At 44.3% G+C, this 19,335-nt stretch overlaps 2 protein-coding genes across 3 annotated transcripts in view; one reads left to right on the top strand and one right to left on the bottom strand.

Annotated features, from left to right (window-relative positions):
* Positions 1-6,021: 6,021 nt before the first annotated feature.
* Positions 6,022-13,105, top strand: LOC134640941 (ubiquitin-conjugating enzyme E2 2-like). The gene is made up of 7 exons (XM_063493051.1): positions 6,022-6,479; positions 9,898-9,961; positions 10,049-10,080; positions 10,419-10,496; positions 10,633-10,738; positions 11,876-11,969; positions 12,647-13,105. The coding sequence occupies exons 1-7, from the start codon at positions 6,456-6,458 to the stop codon at positions 12,690-12,692; spliced, it is 444 nt and encodes a 147-aa protein (XP_063349121.1). The 5' UTR covers positions 6,022-6,455; the 3' UTR covers positions 12,693-13,105.
* A 2,563-nt stretch (positions 13,106-15,668) lies between these two features.
* The window catches only part of nfkb1 (nuclear factor of kappa light polypeptide gene enhancer in B-cells 1), a 30,810-nt gene continuing 27,143 nt past the window's right edge, over positions 15,669-19,335 (bottom strand). For both annotated transcript variants that reach the window (XM_063493034.1, XM_063493042.1), the window contains exons 17-24: positions 19,119-19,320; positions 18,254-18,423; positions 17,026-17,128; positions 16,722-16,870; positions 16,575-16,644; positions 16,270-16,433; positions 15,949-16,075; positions 15,669-15,864 (exon numbers count right to left, since the gene is read on the bottom strand). In XM_063493034.1, the coding sequence (XP_063349104.1) occupies positions 15,770-15,864; positions 15,949-16,075; positions 16,270-16,433; positions 16,575-16,644; positions 16,722-16,870; positions 17,026-17,128; positions 18,254-18,423; positions 19,119-19,320 (1,080 nt within the window). In that variant the 3' untranslated portion in view covers positions 15,669-15,769. The remainder of the gene's footprint in view (positions 15,865-15,948; positions 16,076-16,269; positions 16,434-16,574; positions 16,645-16,721; positions 16,871-17,025; positions 17,129-18,253; positions 18,424-19,118; positions 19,321-19,335) is intronic.

The following is a 19,335-nucleotide window of genomic DNA, read 5'->3' as shown; positions in this document are numbered from 1 at the left end:
TAACGCAGCGTAGAGACAAAAGTGGACGAAAGAGAGGCAAACTTGCGGCTCCACAAGTATAATTATAACGTAACATAGACTATATCGATATAAACGATATTGTCACATCTCATATCTCGTATGAAAATATATAGATATTTTAAAAAAACTCGATATATCGCCCAGCCCTAATCTGCAGTAAAGATTTTTATTTGTAATCATTTATTCTGTTTTGGGAGTGTTTTTTTTATGTATCTGTATTATATTATACATACACATTAAAAGTGAATCTCTGTCCAAAAAATGCACTCAGTTTACTTTTCACTCACTATGAGCATCATTCATGATTCTCCCCCAGTAATCAAGGTTAGGATATGTATTTTTTTTTTTATTCCAATCCATTCTTCGTTTGCAGCATTTAAATAACCTTTATCAGATTTGATGGTTTTGTTACAGACTTTTGAAAAAAGTGTTTTGCTTTTCTTTCACAAATGTGGGGATTAAATTGTGTTAAAATGTACAAAACAGTGATGTCATGTTTTGAGACGCGGACCCAGGCACAGAGAGACTTGATGAATTTAAGAATCTTATGATTTAATAAAGAAATTTGCAGACTTGCACAGAGATGGTAAATTTATGATGACTGATAACGGAGACGAGGACAACAGACGACGAGGACAGGGAGGAACAGGGGTTTAAATGCACCAAGGAGACAGTCAGAGAGAACTCAGGACAACTGGAAACATTTAAGGATGCAGGGACTGAGAGAGACAGGGAAGAAGTCTCATTGTGACGAGTAAAGTTCTTGCCTGGCTGGGCAGCTCTCTGGGTGCTCAGCACCCCCAAAGCTCTGATCCTAGAATCGCCCCTGCTGCACAGGCAGACAATCTATTGTGGTAACCCCTAAAGGGAGTAGCCGAAAAGGAAAAGAATGTACTCCCCAAACTTTTTCTCTTAAATGTATATAGGTAAACAGATATTAAAGTATTAACCAAGCAATTGAGCCTGTAAATTTTTTTTTATTTTGGCAGTGGGAGTCCTCCACATTGGGTTTGTTTTGTTTGTTTGTTTGTTTGCCTTATATGTTTTATCAAATATATAACCAGTTAATTTTCTGATAGATCAAAGGATCATTTTAATTTCTGAAAATCTGACTAAAGAAAAACAGTTTGGTTAAGGGGCCAGAGAAGTCTGACCCTCAGACCAGTGTTGCCAGCTTAGCGACTTTGTCGCTATATGAAGCGAGTTTTTAGACCCCCTTAGCGACTTTTTTTTCTAAAAAGCAACTAGCGACAAATCTGGCGACTTTTTCTGGTGTTATTGGAGACTTATTTATGACGACTTTTTGACGTGAAAGCGCGTATCGCTCTTACTCTCAACAAGCAGCGGGTGCTGCCGTGGGCACCTCGCCGGTGCCAAGGCGCTCACGGGCGCACGGGCGGAGGATAGTCCTCCCCCAGCTGCTATCAGGGCAGGAGATGTTCACATCTATGCATCCAAACTGCAAATGAATCGCGTATGAGCGAAGCCGCTGCTCCCGCACTGACTGTAACGCAGTCAGTTCTTATTTTACTGTTATGTTGTTTTGTAGATCACAAGGTTTAAAACTACTTATAAACACACACACAAAGTAACTCCACCAGAGTGCCTATTTCAGGTCACCTACTTTTTTTTTTTTTTTTTTTTTTTTTAACCTGTCCCGTTTGGTTCTTTTGCCATCAGAATTATTGTCTAAAGGCGAAGAAAGATGCCCAACGGATTTACTTTACCAAATGGACCATCCCAGCCTTGCCGTAATGGTCCATTTGATTCAACTTTTTATTGTTTATTTTATTTTCACTTGCTGAATACGGGACAGACTTGACTGGAGGAGAGAATGTGGAGAAAGAAAGAGGGAAAGAAAAAAACCTGAGAAGAGGGACGGGGAAAAAGGGCAAAAAACAAAAACCAACAGAATAAGCAGACAAAAAATACATATATCGATCACCTGGATCACCTGTTGAGAAAGAAAAAAGAAAGCAAGCAGAAGAAAACGAGAGTAATAAACAAGATCACAATGATATATGAGAATATGACAGTAAATACTAAATATTAAACATTATTGTGCAGCACGTGAGATCGACAGCGCACAGTGTGCTTTGAGGTAGGAGCCAAAAAGGGTGTAATTTGTGTGTGTGATCACCCGTGTGTACACCTGTGAGCATGAACGCGCTTGTTTTTAAAAGGTTCCTTCATGTAATGATCTGCTAGAGGGTGTGGGGGGCCACTGCCCCGACCTCCAGGGCATGAAGCAGGTATGGAGGAGATCAAGACTCCAGACATCCAGAGGCCCCCAGAACACAAGAGACCAAGGAAGACCAACAGAGGGGCAGCCGCGCCACTATCCCAGAAAGAGCTGAGGAGAGTCCCAGATGAGGGGTCACTCAGCAGCCGCGGAGCAGAAGCCAGGGGGGGTTGCAGTGACGTGCCCGTGAGCTCCGCCGGCAGCCAGCTGTGCCTGAGTGGCCGAGCCCCGGGCCGTGAGGCCGAGGGCACCCCATCCCCAAGGTGGCCCGAGCGAGCCCCAGGCTCCAGGCCCCAATAAGCAGCCGCCAAGGAGTGAGCCGGTGGGTACCTGGGCGCCCACCCCCGGAGACAGAGAACCACCAACGCACCGATGTCTGAGGGCGTCCGCCACCGGCAGGGGAAGTGGTGGGGGGAGATGGGCCTCCAAACCTTGGAGGGCCTGAGATGTCCTCAGAGAGGTGGCGTCTGATACCCAACCTGACATATAGACACAGACAAACAGGCACACACAGATACAAACATCTATTCCCACCCTCATGCTCTCATATACAATTGCTCAACACTCACCCAACGTGGAGACAGACATAGAGAGACGCTGTACACACAATCACACTCCCCAAGCGTACTCTAAGCCCCGAGTCTAGGTACCCTTGCCCCTGGAGGGGGAAACTGCACCCAGACTCAGGTGGTGTAACCCTTTTCCCTGCGGTGGGGAGAAGCAGACCGCCCCGACTCCGCAGCAGCAGGGAGGCCCCATACACCAGACCCCAGTCGGACGGCCAACTCCTCCTCCTAGCCCCCCTGCTCCAGCAGGCCGCAGAGAACGGGGGTGTAGGAAGACTCCAAACCTCCCTCCACCCGCTCATATGTACTGTTGATGTATGTGTGTTCTAAGGTGCATTTAAAACCCAGGAGGGCATGGAGCCACCTGCCAGAGCAGCAGGTAAGCATATAGCCCCTCCTGCTAGCCCTCAATGTCTACATGTATTTAAAATTGAGAGGTGGGCAACGACGCCAGGGGTGAGGTGTACACCCTGATGGTAGTTTGGAATCCGTGTAGCGTGCCCACCTCCAAGATCCTATATGTATGTGTAATGAGAGTGTGAGTAATGTGAATGTCTAAGTTGTGGGATAAAATTGAGGCAGAGGCAGCCAGAAGGGGACAGAGGGGGGGGATGTCTCCTCTGCACCCTGGTGACACACCCCTACCCCAAGGCCCTGCATGTGTGGGTGATTGTGGTGGAGCGGGAAGAGGGAGGCCGCTGGAGATGGGGAGGGAAGGAAGGGAGGGGCAAGTGACCCCTCCCTGGGGCCAGCTCCCCCGCTGACCCCAGTAGGCACCCCCATGCTGTGCAACCCGCCAGGGAAAGGGGGCCCAGGCCCATACGGACCGGGGCCCAGTGCAGCAGCGCCCCCCGGCCCCACAGAGCCCGGGACAATTCACCTGACCCCACCACAGAGAAAACTGCACCCACCCCATCATCCACTCATCTTCCAGACTACACAAGACAATAGACGCCCAGGCTGAGATCTTCCTCCACCACTCCTGTATCTCCCCCTCCTGCAGAGAGAGTTCCTGAAGAGAGGAAAGCTCCTGCAAGATGTGACAACCTCCCCCACCAGTTGAAGAGCCCCCCAGGTGGCTCGATGCACCGGCGGCACCCCGCGCCAGGGCCGGGCCCCCATACACCCACCCGCCCACAACCTCGGCAACACACCAACCAGGACCCAAGCCCCTGAGGCCCGGCCAGGGCCCCAGCCCAGAGACGGAGCGCCCCCAGAACCTCACGCCCATCCCGGACCCACCCAGGGGCAGCCAGGCTACCAGGTCAGTAACCCACGTCCGTCAGCACAGACCCTCCCCTAGCCCCGCTGCACGCAGCCACGAGGAAACCGTCACCTAAGAGCCAACAGAGCCCCTAATTGGCCATGACCGCTACCCCGGGTTGAGCCCCCCAAGGAAGATGCTCCTGGGGAACCCCCCGACGCCCTAAGCCTGTCCCTACCCCCACACCAATCACAACAGTGAAGGTGGGACCAAACTATGGCCCCCCACCCCCACTAGGTGATGGAGCTGATCAAAGGAGCCCAGAGCAATTGATCTGATGTGGTGGCAGAGGCTGTATCAAGACTAATGTAATCTAATAGATAATTTCTATATTGGTTAGAATTAAGATTATTTTTATTTTTCCAGTTCATGAGGACTGTTTTCTTGGCTATGCATAGGGCAGTGAAAACCATATGGGCTATATTCTTTTCCGTAGTGACATTATCTAAGCTGCCCAACAAACATACTAAAGGAGAAGTTGGAATGTTACATTTCAGACACTTTGATAAGTCTTCACATATCTCACGCCAAAACTTCTTAACTGGTGGACAGAACCAAAGAGCGTGGATACAATTGTCCGGTGAATTGGTTTGGCAGTGTGAGCAGTTGTTGGTAGACGTAAAGCCCATCTTGAACATCCGATGACCTGTATAGTGCACTCTATGTAGTATTTTGTATTGAATTAATTGAAGACTGGGATTTCTAATTAAATGAAAGGTTTTTAAGCAAATCTGAGACCAGAAGTTTTGGTCTAAGTTAACTGATAAATCCGCTTCCCATTTTGCAATAGGAAGTGATATTGATTCATCTGTTTTAGAAAGCATTCTGTATATTTTGGATAGTAATTTGGGGGTTTTAAGAGTAAGAAATTGAACCACACTTGGTGGTGTTTGTAGTTCAACTTGACCCGGTTTAAATCTCTTTTTTACTATGGATTTAATTTGTTGATATTCTAAAAATCTTTTCTTGTTGATCCCATATTGTGTAACTAGTCTGTCAAATGAAATAAATTCTGTTCCTTCTAGTATATGTTCTAAATATTTGATTCCTTTACTACTCCAATCTGAAAAGTTTATCATATTATTGTTTTGTAATATGTCAGGGTTGTTCCAGATAGGTGTACGTTTGCATGGGATTAATGGAGACTCTGTCAACTTCAGAAACTCCCACCACGCTGTCAGAGAGGAGCTGATGTTGACGCTTTTGAAGCATTCATGTCGTTGGATGTTTGAGCTGATAAACGGTAGATCTGAAATCTCTAGATTATTGCAAAGTGCTTGTTCTACATCTAGCCAAGGTTCATCTAAGAGGGTATGTTTTTGCCATCCTGAGATAAACTGAAGCCTGTTGGCCAAGAAGTAGTGCTGAAAGTTAGGTAGTTCTAATCCTCCTTTATCCTTGGTCTTTTGTAGTGTTTTTAAGCTTATACGTGGGGGCTTATTTTTCCAAAGGAATTTGGACATATATGAATCTAGAGATCTGAACCAATCTTGCGGCGGTTTAGTTGGGATCATTGAGAATAAATAATTTATTTTTGGTAATACCATCATTTTTATAGCGGCAACCCTTCCCATGAGTGATATGGGTAGACATTTCCACCTAGCCAGATCACCTTCTACTTTCTTTAACCTTCTACTTTCTTTAACCCTCAGGTCACCTACTAATACTACTCACCACAGGAGTAGGGTTGGAATTGTGACATTCGAAATTTAATTTGTAGTTCTAAATAAATTCTAAATGCATTTAGGACGTTTTACTCACTTTATGTCTCTTCCACGATGTTATTTTTCTCTCCTACAACGTAGGTTACAATTACATTAGCATGTCCAATTATGCAAATTAGGCGATGACGTCATTTAGCGACTTCTAGCGACTTTTAGGACAGCCAATAGCGATTTTCCTTACTGAGGAGTTGGCAACACTGCCTCAGACCTCTGTAGCAGGTGGCTCCGGCCCTGCTGATGCCAGTAGGTCTTCTGGATAAAAAAAAACAGGGTCGGAGTGAGACCTCCACCCTATCGGTGGGTCTTATTTGGTGTCCGGAAACAAGGTCGGAGTGAGACCTCCTGTTCCCGGTTGTCTGACAGCTGCTCGGTGTGTAACGGAAGACATTTTGAGCTTTCGGTGGTCCCGGGGCCGTTATCGGAGTGTCAGCCTGAAGTCGGGGCTGATGTGCTGGACTCTGCGACGTGAAAAAGTCGAGCTTTAACGGAACATCGCTGCAGTTTGTGTAGCCAAGCTAGCTTAGCTCACAGCCGCACAGCTAGCACACTCCTAGATGCTAGTTAGCTAGCGACACCTAGCTGGCCTCCTCCTCCTCCTGCACCTCCTCCTCGACAACCGGTCCCTTCTCGCAGACATAATGGCTTTAAAACGAATTTCTAAGGTAACACACCGCCCTCTGTTTCACGTTTATTTAACATCGTGTGTGGCGTTTGTGTGCTGGAGCTAGCGGTTAGCCTGCCCTCTGCACTGCAGCTGCAGTATTTCGCATTAAACCAGGTGAAATGGAGCTCCGTGCAGCCGCACAGTGAGTCGTTTTTTATGTGCTGGAATCAGCCGCACTCGGGGGCAGGTTTGAGCCGAGAATCAGCCTCAGTGTGGGTCTTTCGGGGTTCAGACCTAACCCAACGATGGTCCAGGCCTGAAGCTGCTCTGCTCTTTGGTTCCTTTTAAAATAAACTTGGTTTCTTCTCCGTGATTCCTGCTCGGTTCCGCTGAGCTCATTAGCTGTCAGAGTTTATTACATTATTACAATTACTAACCCTTCTTTTTTAGTCTCTCCGTCACATTTACATATACACATTTTTATTCCTTTGCATTTCTCCGGCAGCTGTGATTACAGTTGATGGTTTTCACCCACAAACACGAAGAGTTTGTAAAATGTGTGTTTGTGTTCACATTAAAGTGCATCTCTGCAGGTCTGTCCTTCAGGGCCGAGGGACCCTGCTGTGTTTGGACAGGTAAGAGCAGCTGACGCTAACCTGCAGGTTGCTGCTTTCAGTCCAGATGCTGACAGATGTCTTTGTACCCCTCATCCTGAATACCTTCATCTCCACAAAGTGCTCACAGTGTGACGGTGTTGCCAATTTCCAATGTTGGTAAATAGACGTTAGTGAGCAGGATTTACAAAGGGGTTGTAGATAAAATAAAGAAATTATCTGCAAGCATCTTAACAACTGTGTTATTTTACCTACATTATAACCAGTCCATGATTTTTGGTCAATTATAACATCTTTATAGATCTATTGTTATACTTGTTGCCAGATCTCTTTTTAAAAAAAGATATTTTTAATGTAAATGAGACCCTTGAAGTCGATAAATGATATATAAAAGTCACTTATTGTGGCTTCTACCTTGTGACAGGAATATTGTTTGTAGCTCAAGAAATGTTGACGTCATTCACGAGGAATACATTTTACATGTTTCACATTTTATAGGTCAGCAAGTCGTTTACAGCAGTTTAAATACAGACAATCACGTTTTGGCACAACGGCACAAGCTGAGCTGTAGATGGACAGATGTTGGTGTTTCCATACAGAAGAGTGAATCAGTGAGACTGCAAAATGAGGAATGTTCACATTTTTGTGACGACTTTTATGCACGGACCTAACGTCAGAAATCAGTTCTCTCTGCCCGAGAGTCAGTCTTTGGAGTTCAGGGCTCTTCATGATTAAATTTTTTTTGCTGTTTTCCTTCCTCCTCTCTCTATATTTTGTTTCATTTTGTTCTATAAAACAATAACATAAACAGATTTTCGTTTGCTAGGAAATCTGAAATGTTAGCCGGTGAAAACAGAAAGCAAAGAAATCGCAGGATTTTTCCCAGAAAGTCGTCTTTCCAGCTGTCGCAGTGGCTCTCTCTGTATAATCTGGTTATTGTTCAGAGGAATAACTGAGCTCCACTGAAATGGTGGTAAAGGCCAACATGATTGTGCACTCATGTCTTCAACATGGCCGCTGAAACGACACCAAAGCCTGGCGCCCTCGATGGCAAGTGTAAACTACAAACGCAGAGGTGGACGCTGACCAACCAAAATGTCACGTCTTCACCCTTCAGCTTATCAGGAAATACATACAAACATCTCTACAGGGGAAAAAAGTGCTCATTAGACATAATGGCTGTTTTTACTGAGCGTGCTCAGTGAGGGTCTGCTGTTAGGTTAAATGTGTTTAACATAGCCAGGCTTAGATCAGTGACAATGGGAATCCCAGCGGCGCTTACTACTGTACTCCGTTAAATCAGGCTCTCTGCTTCATACTCTTGTTGTGCTTATGGGTAATTTTGAAGATAATTTTATTTCTGTGCCTTATTTTTAAATGCACCTTATCCAGCAATATTTAATTTTATTTATTTTATTTACTCTTTATTTTCACTGATGTAAATTAGTGTATCTGTAGGCTATTTAAAATTTAGAAAAATACAATTTTAAATAAATAATTTTTTAAAACTTGTTGTTTTTTTTTTAATGTCGACAGCATTTCAGATAGGTGTTTTTATTTATTTTAATTTTGCCATTTTTTAAATTTAAATCCAGCATAACATTTTTTGAAATCAAATTTATTCAAAGTATTTTCAGTGTTACTGGTGGACTGTTATATTTATTTATTTCATTCAAAATAATTGTTCTTAACTTTAGTTAAGCATAAGTAGAATAACTAGAAATATTAATAAATAAAAATGGAGGCAGTGAGGAGTCTTCAAGGAAGCGTTTTTGTGCTCGTCTCCTAAACTCAGCTGAACCTGAAAGACGAGCTGTGTACGCCTCGCCTGTATGTCACATACCAACACACACACACACACGGCAGTTTGGCTTCAGGCTGGAAACACAAACCGCCCGTCCTATGACAGCCGTGTGTTTTCTCGGCTCTTCTGTCAACGGTAAAAATAGACTCTGCTGCTTACACATCAATAAAAGCCTGAGTGTGTCCGAGTGTTTTAATGCAGCCTTCACACAGAAGACCAACCTTCAGGCTTTTCAAAGTAAATGCCTCTTATTTATTTCCTTCAGAATAAAGCTGTGGTCACGCTCAGTTTGCTAGAAGAATAAAAAGTAGTTTTAAAGCAGCTCAACAGCCACTTGCATTAGAAACATCAGAAATGATCGCAGATCTCAGCAAGGAAACGCCGGTGGGTTTCTGAACTCTCACACAGACGCAGTAATATTTAGAGTTTGATTCACCACCGGCCAAGTTTAGCCCGTAACCTGACAACTTCACCACGGCTATTTCAAGTCCTGACTGCTGGATTCAGACATCTTTAAAGATCTGGTCTCCACACAGGACACACGAAGAGGCCGCTTAACTGTAAAAACACCATTGGAGGTAAACTTCGCACCAAAACTCAAGGAACTCAAATAAAACGAGACCTTACACTTCTTCCTCATTAAAATTAAAATGCAATTAATCACTCAGCTGAGCGTGCTCGGTGAACAGTTGGCAACAGGTCTGCGACGGCTCTGAGCAGGACGTCAACAAGTCTTTGCAAGCAAAACATTTTTAAAAAATGTAGTTTATTTTTTTCTTACACTGAGTGGCAGCAGCAGCCTCCTCCCAACCAAATTGGCTGTGGGGAGGTTTTTGGTGTACAGACTGATTTCACCTGGTAAACGGCGGTACCCACTGGAAGCCACTCGCCATCTGGTCGTTAGAAACCCATAGGTCTGCTGATGGGTTTTTATTATCATATTATCTTTTTTCATCACATTTCCAGTACAGCTGTAAACTCGATGTGACCAACATCAGTAAATGTCCTCGTTGCTGATGTCAGTCAGCAGGGCTTTAACGTCTGTCGTTCCTCTGCAGGAGCTAACCGACCTGTCCAGAGATCCTCCGGCTCAGTGCTCCGCCGGTCCTGTCGGCGAAGACAGTAAGACCATTTTTCAGTTTTCTTTACGCAAAAGTTCACACAGGAACGAGTGTGCTGCACTAAACCTCGTCCCCTTCTCTTTTACAGTGTTTCATTGGCAAGCTACTATTATGGGACCTGTAAGTATCAAACAGCTGCTCCGCCTCAGAGTTTGGAGCTAAAAACTGCAGTTAGTTTGTCAAAACAAGCACAAACTGAAAACCTGAGTTAAACCAGTGAACGCACCTGAGTGTGTGTAGCAGCTGACATGGACATAGCTGAGCGTGATTCTGTGGGAAACGCTGCATCGTGTTTTTTGTAAAACCTGAATCCACAGAACTGCTGCAGGTGTAACAGCGCCGGAGTTCGAGCCGATTCAGGGGCCATTTTGGTCGTTTCACTGATATTTATACAAACTGTTGGCAGTGACTTGGTGTGAACATGTGAGTGTTTAACCTCTCTCTGTTTTTAACTGCAGCCTGACAGTCCCTATCAGGGCGGCGTATTTTTCCTGACTATTCATTTCCCTACAGATTATCCCTTCAAACCACCCAAGGTAAATTTTTTATTAAGCCTTTGAAGCCTTTTAACTTCCTTAAAATTAAAATAAATAAAAAAAACATTGAATACATGTCTGAGATTTTGGAGTGATGCTCGTTTTTAAAGTCGTTTCGGTTCCTCTCCCCGCTCAGGTCGCCTTTACGACGAGAATTTATCACCCAAATATTAACAGTAATGGCAGCATCTGTTTGGATATATTGAGATCACAGTGGTCTCCAGCATTAACTATCTCTAAAGGTAAGAAACATTCATATAAACGGCCGTATGTTTCTGTGTCTGTAACCCTGAAATTGAATTTTTAAATCTGCTCCCCTTTGGTGAGAATAATAAAAAGATGTGTGAAATATGTTTTTTAGCTTTAATTTTCTTGTAGTTTATTAATAAAGATTCTATAATTAGGCATCTCATTTATAGATAGCGATTTTATTTCTGTTGATACAGTGACTCTAACGCTCCCGTCAGAGGGAGACAAATGGTTAAAAACTTTTGTCCTGCAGTGATTCTTTACTGTTAGCACAGGTTTTGACCAGTAGGTGGAGCTGTTTGGTTGTAGTTTCACCTTGTTACAGGTAATAATGATATTTACATCAAACAGGTTTGTTCACAGAGCAGAAAATAAAGTTTGAACCTGAAGCTGAAATCTGATTTTTAAAGCATTTTCATCCTTATTTATTTACTTATTTTGGTTTTATTATTATTTTTTTTTTTTAAATGATTAACTTACCTATTTTTTATCTTATGCGCAATATTACTTTTAATTATTATGCTATTATATTTCCATTTACTCATCATATTTATGTATGTTAAATTTTCCTGTTACTTTCATTTATTTTTCTGTTAATATAATTTTTCCATTTATTTTTTAAGAGTTAAATTTTTTTATTTTCAACTAATTTAAAAAATTTTCCTGTTTATTTTTTTAAATCTACTATCTTGCTTTTGCTTAGCTCCTGTATATACATTTCCCTGAACATATGCATTTTCTTTTCTTTCTTTTCTTCTTTGTTTTCTTGCTGTCATTGCAGGTGTGTCTATATGGAGGTCCACAGCTGCCAAAACTAAAACAATGAAAATTAAAAATAAAAAAAAGTTTAAAAAAATAAGTAAATAATAAATAATGAAGCAAATGAAATCAGTATATATATAATACATCACAATTTCATAATAATTGTTGCCTATAATGTGATGTGTTTGCTTGATTGTTGGCAGTTTTGGTCCCCCATACAACACACTCATAAACACTCAGTTTCATGCTTTTGCTCAGCTCTGATAAAAAAAACGCGGCCTGTTGGATTTTTTGTGGTCATGTGTGAAAAGCAGGAGCACGCTGCAGACCTCAGAGCTGCTCTGACTCTCTCTTTTCCCTCTCTGCAGTCCTTTTGTCCATTTGTTCTCTGTTATGTGACCCGAATCCCGACGACCCGCTAGTGCCAGAGATCGCCCGCATCTACAAAACAGACCCTGTGAGGTGAGTCCACACCTGTTAACCTGCAGGTAATCGGCTGCTCAAAGGACGAGGAGAGCGGCTTCGAGCAGCGGGTGGAGGTTTATAACTGAGTGTCCTGCTGCTTGGTCTCAGGTATAACAGACTAGCCAGGGAGTGGACAGAGAAGTATGCCATGCTGTGAGGGTAAGAGCGAAGCTCACCTGTGCTGCCTGCTGATTCTGTGTCTCAGACGCACGTTGAAGCAAATAAAGCATGACTGCAGAGTTTTCTCACTGCATGGAGCTCAGGTAGGGACGACCTGGCGGATGTCACAGGGAGAGAAAATAACGCAAACCTAAAGACGTGAGATATAATAAAACTCACACATGTACAGGTGTTATGAAGGGGGAAATTATCTATAGAGACCAAACAGTTTGTGTATCGGGCTGTAAACATGTTTATTTCTGTGGGGACTGACTCACTGCTGGAGCCTCTGGTGGGCGTTAGAGGAACTGCAGGTTTTGCTGCTTGAGGAGCGTCCTGTGTTTAACAGTTGGGGTAAACTGCACGTGTGGCGAGTGGGAGTAAAGCGGTGACAATGATGTTTTGTTTCCTGTGAACGGCTGCAGGTGGATTTTGGTCTGCATTTCTCAGGCATGGCATCGTCCTGCAGCCTCTCTCGCCTCCCGCCTCCTCACCTTTTCTCTCCCTCCCTGCAGGTACAACAAGACGGCTCAGGACTGGACTCAGAAATACGCCATGTGATCTGCCTCCTGCTGTTTTCTCATGTGGCCACGCCCCCCTCTCATCCACCTGTAACAGCAATTTGTTCACCTTTCCTTCCCGTCCCATCCTTTGATTTTTATCGCTTGTCTGTTTGGGTTTTTTCTGCTTTCCGGGTGAAGGGCTGAGACTCTGAGCCGTCAACGTGCCAACTGAGAAACCAGGAAGCAGAGCGGACTCACTGCTCCTGCAGATGAGACCGCTTTTTAAAAAAAAGAAAGAAGAAGAAGGCTTTTTGGTTTCTTTTGTTTTTAGACCGTTAGAGCCGTTAGTTCATCCATCATCCAACACTGTCGTCCTCTTTTTGCACTGGAACACAAACCGAGCTCCCCGCGGCTGATCGATCAACTAATAGCTCCGTGATGGTTTTTCTCAATAAAGCTGAACAAATTGCAGCTCCTGTTGTCCTGTTTTCATTCCAGGGAATCAAATCCTGCTCTGAGACTCCTCATGATGAATGAAAAAGTCTGTTTCTGCTTCGCTCACAGGTGGAAGAATGGAAACAGACTCTTTTTATTCGTCACAAACACAGGCGGACTCTGAGAGCAGGAGACGCTACCCTGACATCATCAGCCAGGCTCAGAGGTCACATGAACGCCGTTATCAGCGAAATTAATCCTCCTGCTCAGGGAGGTTAAAATCATTTCACACTGAGAGCCACAGACAGTTAGATCACAAGTGGTTTGGACTTTCTGTCAGTATAAGTCACACATTTAATCCCATTTATTAAGAAATAAAGAGCAATTTCAACATAATGTCACAGTTTTTCTACACAATGAAGAAATGCTGCTTAAATTAAATAAGTGTAAAATGACAAAAAGGGTTCTGGAGGCTCTTTAGCCAGACTCCCCAGGAATTACAAAACAACTAAAGAATAAAATAACAGGAGCTTTTATGTAATTACTTCACAAAGTAGAGTGAAAACATCTCACATGTTAAAAACTCCAATGTAACGTCAGCCTTACAGAGCAGAGCTGCTCAATTCTAGCCAAAAAAACTCAAACTGATCATTTTGGTGACGATCAGTCATGGTGATCATGATCACTGTGGATTTATGAAGCTTCAGATTTACTCGGGATTCCTTTGGACTTTGTGATTAAACACAAAAGAGTGATGTAGAGTCATAACGAACAAAAACAGCACAGTGATTTGATCTTTTTCTTGTTTTCAGAGTAGCTGGAACACAAAATTGTAAAGGAAACACAGAAATATAATTGCACATCTGAAATGTTTCAGAAAGTTTTAAGAATTTAACTCAAGCTGAAGGACATTCAGACTTTTTTTCGTATCGCAGCTCAGCTTTCAGCGTTTATTTTCAACATGATGTCATGTTTTTAACCACCAGGGGGCGGTGTTTAAATGTTTACCCCAGGTCTACTGCATCTCCCTGGACTCACTGCGCCGTCTTGTGGTACAAAGTGTTTTAACTCTAGTTTAACTCTTCATCACAGATCAAAGATGTTTGGGACATAAAACCTTTGTGGTTACTTCTTCTCGTTTCGCTGATATCTTCAGTGATTTTAGGAGGTTTTACCAGTTTTATGAACACCTCCATAATTTCAATACAAGTTGTTTTTGTTCTGGTCCTTTATCTCTCCGGATGGATGACTCGTCGTCCTGCTGCAGGATGAATCTGGGATATATTCAGTATAACTGGAGGTACTGGACCTAACCATTGTCTGGTCACGCTGAGTTAGCTGATGTTAAACTTTGCATGATTATATTTCAAAATAATCCTTTATTTCAAACTGAGCCCGTGATATACTGAGTGTTTAGCAGTCTCCAACACACACAGACGTCATTAACAGAAACTCTTACCATGTTTTCTTTTCAACACAACATCTCAGCTTCTCTGGATAACTCCACAGCTGAGCAGGTGAGTGGAAATAAATCACAATTTGAGTATTTATTTAAAAAAAACAATCAGATTTTATTTTAAAAAAGGTTAAAAGCTCATGTTTGTCTGTACAGTGCAGGGCAGGAACATAAATATCATCTGCTGGATTACAGAAACAGGAACAGCAGCTACCCACAGCTCTGGACTACCTTTCCCACAATGCCTTACATTTCGTTTCTCTGAGTTTCCCCTCAGCACTCGTGCCACAGAATAAAAACACGAAATAAAAACCAGGTTCAGTTCATGATGGCTTCACGAGAGGAAAACATATCGTCATTGAAATTTTAGAAAGTAAATAATACTTTAAAAAAAGCGCTCAGAGGAGAGTTTCAGATGTCGGGGGTGTGTCTGAATAAAACACGTGTGTGAATCTGTCCGTGAAGAGTCTGCTCATGCTGCCCAAAGTGACCACTTTATTAGGAACACCTGTGCGAGTAAACTGTAGCTGTAAACCAACAGAAAAAATAAGATTAAGATCCTCACATCGTACAATGGCTGTGGCAGGTGGATTAAAGTTATCAACCCATGAGAGGACAGTTTCATCGCCATTTTCAGAGCTGTGATTTCGTCCTGACTGCGTGGTAAACCTCTCTTTAATCTGAGGTGTCATCACAGCGCGTTTCTGCCCTCTGATTAACACCAGATGAGTAACAGATTACAGAACATCTGATCCTTTACAATCGTTTCAGTTTTGTAGCACCTTTTCTCTGCAGGCGGCTGCAGAAAGATTAAACTGTGCGAAGCGTTCAGCGGTTGAAGTGAACAGAAAACCCCCCAAATCCACAACTTTACCATCGAATCCACAGAAAACAGAGCGCGCCTCAGGAGGAGACGTCAGCTTACCAAGGCGGGGGGGGGATTTTTGGTATGTTTTTCCTTTATTGGCTCCGCGGGAACAGAAGCTGCTCCCCATCTTTGCTGGAGTGTCATGGCCAAAAAAAACAAAACAAAAAAAAAATAGTAAAAGTTGAGTTTGACTGTTTTCACGCGCTACAATCAAGTTTTCTTTTGACCCTTTTTTTTTTACAAACTGGTTTAAAAAGCTCAGAGAAACTTTCAGCCCTGAACCCATCACGAGGACGAGCGTCGCACTCGGTCCAGAGCGAGTCGAGGGACGACGGGTGGATGGATGGACTCAGCTGGAGGTGGACCGATCAGATCATTACGCCGTGGAAAGCTCCACCCCGCTGTCGCAGACCCCGCTGTCGATTCGAGTGTCCACTTTCAGTTCCTGAACCCGAGCGCACAGAAGCTCGCCTGCAAACACAAACGTAGCTCAGTGACTCGTGGTCATGTGACTTGGCAGTCGGTGTTACGTGCACGTTATGTGCGCATGCTCACCACTCATTGCGCTGGTGGCCGGCGCTTCCTCGCTCTCGTGCAGCGCCTCCTCCAGGACGCTCAGCGCTCTGCACTCGCCGACTGACCTCAGAGCAGCCAGCAGCTCCCTGATCGTTCCACCGGAAACCTGCAGGAGAGACGGGAAGCAGTTTATCCACAAAATCCTCAAGCGGGCGTTTCCCAGGTTTCTGAGAACACTCAGATGCTGGAGTGTGTGTCTGAGTGTGTGAGATCGTGTGTTGGCATGTGTGTTGTCCTCGCAGACTCCTCCTCGGCGTTTTCAGATTAGACAACACGAAATCCTCTGTGTGTGCGCGTTACCTCGTAGCTGTCCAGCAGGGTTTTAGCGGGGGAGGGGCTCAGCCTGAAGGCTGTGTTGAGGATCCCGAGACCCAGACTGTGAGCCAGATTCTCCCAGCATCCTTCACTCTCCAGAGTGCCACACAGCGCCTGCTTCACCTCTGTATCCAGGCTCGCCAGGTCGCCTACACACGCAAACATTTCATCAGCAAACCGATGCGCCGATGTCATGATTTTGTATTTCGTGGTTATGAAACAATGAACCACGTCTAACACGGTGGTCAATCACAGGGTAATAAAGTGTCCACGTGTGGGGAGGAGCTCACCTTGAGGAGGGACGAAGGCCGTTTGAGGTGTTTTTGGTTTGTATTCTTTGCCGTTCAGAAGATCCCAAACCTGCAAACACACACCTGCGGGTTCATAAATCTGCTTCATGTCGTGAGGTTCACCAGAGGCTCAGAAGCTACGTGTACCTGAGGGGTGGCAGCCATGTTGAAGGGAGTTGTCCCTGGGATGTACCCTTCATCTTCTTCCTCATCCTCGCTCTGCTTTTCACAGCTCTCCTCCTCATCCTCCTCCCTGAAGAACAGTGGCTCAAAGTTCTCCTTCTGTGGGTCTGCACCTGAAAAGACCCAAATACGAATTTATCAAACACGAGATCAGGACGTCTCACAGGCTTCCTCCTCTTCACGTGTTAGAAATGATGGAGCCTCAGGTGGATGCTAGTAAATGAGCTCCTGGTGAACAAAAGAACTCTGAGCTTTAATAAAAATCTACCTGCAGCCATGAGGAGAGCCGTGAGCTTGACAGAGCCTCGCCCCGCAGCGATGTGGAGGGGGGTGGAGCCATTAAAGGTGCAGCAGTCCACCTTGGCGTTTCCCTGATGGCAGAAACACACAAACAGCACTTCATGCAAAGGCGACTCAAAGGTGAAGTTACATCACACAACGATTCCTCAGCACTGAGACGCCCACCACTGGTCGTCATACTCTCCATCGGTCATCTGATCCTTCATCAGTTAAAGTCAAATCAAGAAGAGAGAGAACATCAGCATCTTCTTCTTAATCACATTAAAAAACTTATTTAGGACTGTTTGACCACCTGATCAGTTCAGGTGTTAAAGGCATGTCCAACTGAGACACTCTGGAGAGACTGTATCTCCTGGCTGACTTAGGAAGGCCTCGGTGTCCACCCTGAGGAGTTGGAGACGAGGCTACAAAGGGCTTGCTTACACTCCCCAGTGAGCTGGACCCAAGTAAGCCTATGAAGCTAAACGGACGGCTTTAGATATCAGAAAATAACTAAAATATGTAATAACTTTAGCTTTAGTGGACTGTCCAATTAACAGTTACCACTCCTAATCATTGCTGTTAGGGGAGGTTGTGGTTCCTGGCTGAAGAACTCCAGATTTCTTCGTCAGTATCTTTTAAAGTCACTTTTAAAGACACATTTGGATCTCGTTTGTATTTTATCTTTTTTTTAAATTGTGTGTTTATTGTGTAGGTTAAGTTATACTGAGAGTTTTGAGTGCTCGTGTATGCTGACGATGCTCAGCTCTATCTTCCAGAACCATCCCATATTTTAGACTGACTGTATGTCATAATTTATGTTGCACTCGAGTCCTGCATGTCTCTGCGATCAGTGATTTGTAATTGATCTGAATTTATGGGTTTCTTTCTACTGCCTGTGTGACTTTTTTATTGTGTTATTCTGAAGCACCGTCACACTGCTGAACTAATAAACTTCATAATTATAATAGAATTTTAAATCTTTACAGATGAAAGTTTTGATGCTTTTGTATGCTGACATTAAACTTTCAGTTTCACTTGTGCATCACCTGTATGAAAATTCTTTCTCACAGGCGTGCATCTATATGAATGTGTAACCACTTTATTAACGAGATAATGATTTGCTGCAGCTCTGATGCTGAGCCAGCAAAGCCTCAGCAAAGGTCTCTGCTCTGATTGGTTGTTAGCTCCCAGTCTGCCCAATAACCCAGGCGTACCTCCAGCAGCAGGCAGCCCGCCAGCGATACGTTGTCAGTCTCGGTGGCGAGATGGAGGGCCGTTCGGCCACAGCTGCGTTCCTGGACCTCTACATTGGCCCCGCCCTCCAGCAGTTCCCTGAGAGAAAACAGCTGGTTGGCCAGAACCGCCAGGTGGATTGCACACAGACCTGCAAACATGTTTACGGGTAAGTTTTCAAATGAGATGACAGTAACGATAACGTCTGACACAGCATTACATAAAATCACACCCCCGCACTGTCTCTTTGACAAAAACAGGAATCTTACAAAAACAGTCGCTGTTACCTCGACTTTCTGATTTTACAGATCCAAGTTAGCGTGCTAAAACACCAAAGTTATTTAGGGATAACTCGCAGATCGATGACACCGACCTTCATCAAACAACATGAACTCCACAAAGACAAAAACCCTGCTGGAGCCGCACATTTGGTGACGTTAATGATTAATGGACTCGACTGTGAAGCTGTACAGTTGATCCGGCTCTCTGTGACGTGCCCGTGTCTTTGTCTGTCTGTTAAACCTGAAAACTCACCGAGACTCATTTCCCCTTTAATACAAGAAAAAATTTGTGTTTTTCTCTGTGCGTGTGTGTGTGCATGTGTGTGTGTGTGTGTGTGTGTGAGCATGTGTGTGTGTGTGTGTGCATGTGTGTGTGTGTGTGTGTGAGCATGTGTGTGTGTGTGTGTGTGTGTGTGAGCATGTGTGTGTGTGTGTGTGCATGTGTGTGTGTGTGTGTGTGCATGTGTGTGTGTGTGTGTGTGTGTGTGTGAGCATGTGTGTGTGTGTGTGTGCATGTGTGTGTGTGTGTGTGTGAGCATGTGTGTGTGTGTGTGTGTGTGTGTACCTGCTGTGTTGGTTTGGTCCAGCAGCTCTCTCAGCTCTCTGTGTTGCAGTAAAAACTGGATCATCCCTTCTCCCTCATGCTGAGCTGCCAGGTGCAGCACTGTGTTGCCGTGACGATCCGTCAGCGTCGGGTCGGCGCCAGCCAGCAGCAGCACTTCCACTGCCTCCTTCTGCTGCGTGATCGCGGCCAGGTGCAAAGGAGTCTGGGAAACAGAGGG

This window comes from Pelmatolapia mariae, linkage group LG2 (assembly GCF_036321145.2).
Source record: "Pelmatolapia mariae isolate MD_Pm_ZW linkage group LG2, Pm_UMD_F_2, whole genome shotgun sequence".
NCBI lineage: Eukaryota > Metazoa > Chordata > Actinopteri > Cichliformes > Cichlidae > Pelmatolapia > Pelmatolapia mariae.
This window is presented reverse-complemented; position numbering and strand designations above follow the sequence as displayed.

Excerpts from the sequence above, each read along its gene's own strand:
- LOC134640941 (XM_063493051.1), top strand. The coding sequence starts at position 6,456 with ATGGCTTTAAAACGAATTTCTAAG. Across the intron at positions 9,962-10,048 it reads CGGTCCTGTCGGCGAAGACA|TGTTTCATTGGCAAGCTACT; the intron begins GTAAGACCATTT and ends TCTCTTTTACAG. Across the intron at positions 10,739-11,875 it reads AGCATTAACTATCTCTAAAG|TCCTTTTGTCCATTTGTTCT; the intron begins GTAAGAAACATT and ends CCCTCTCTGCAG.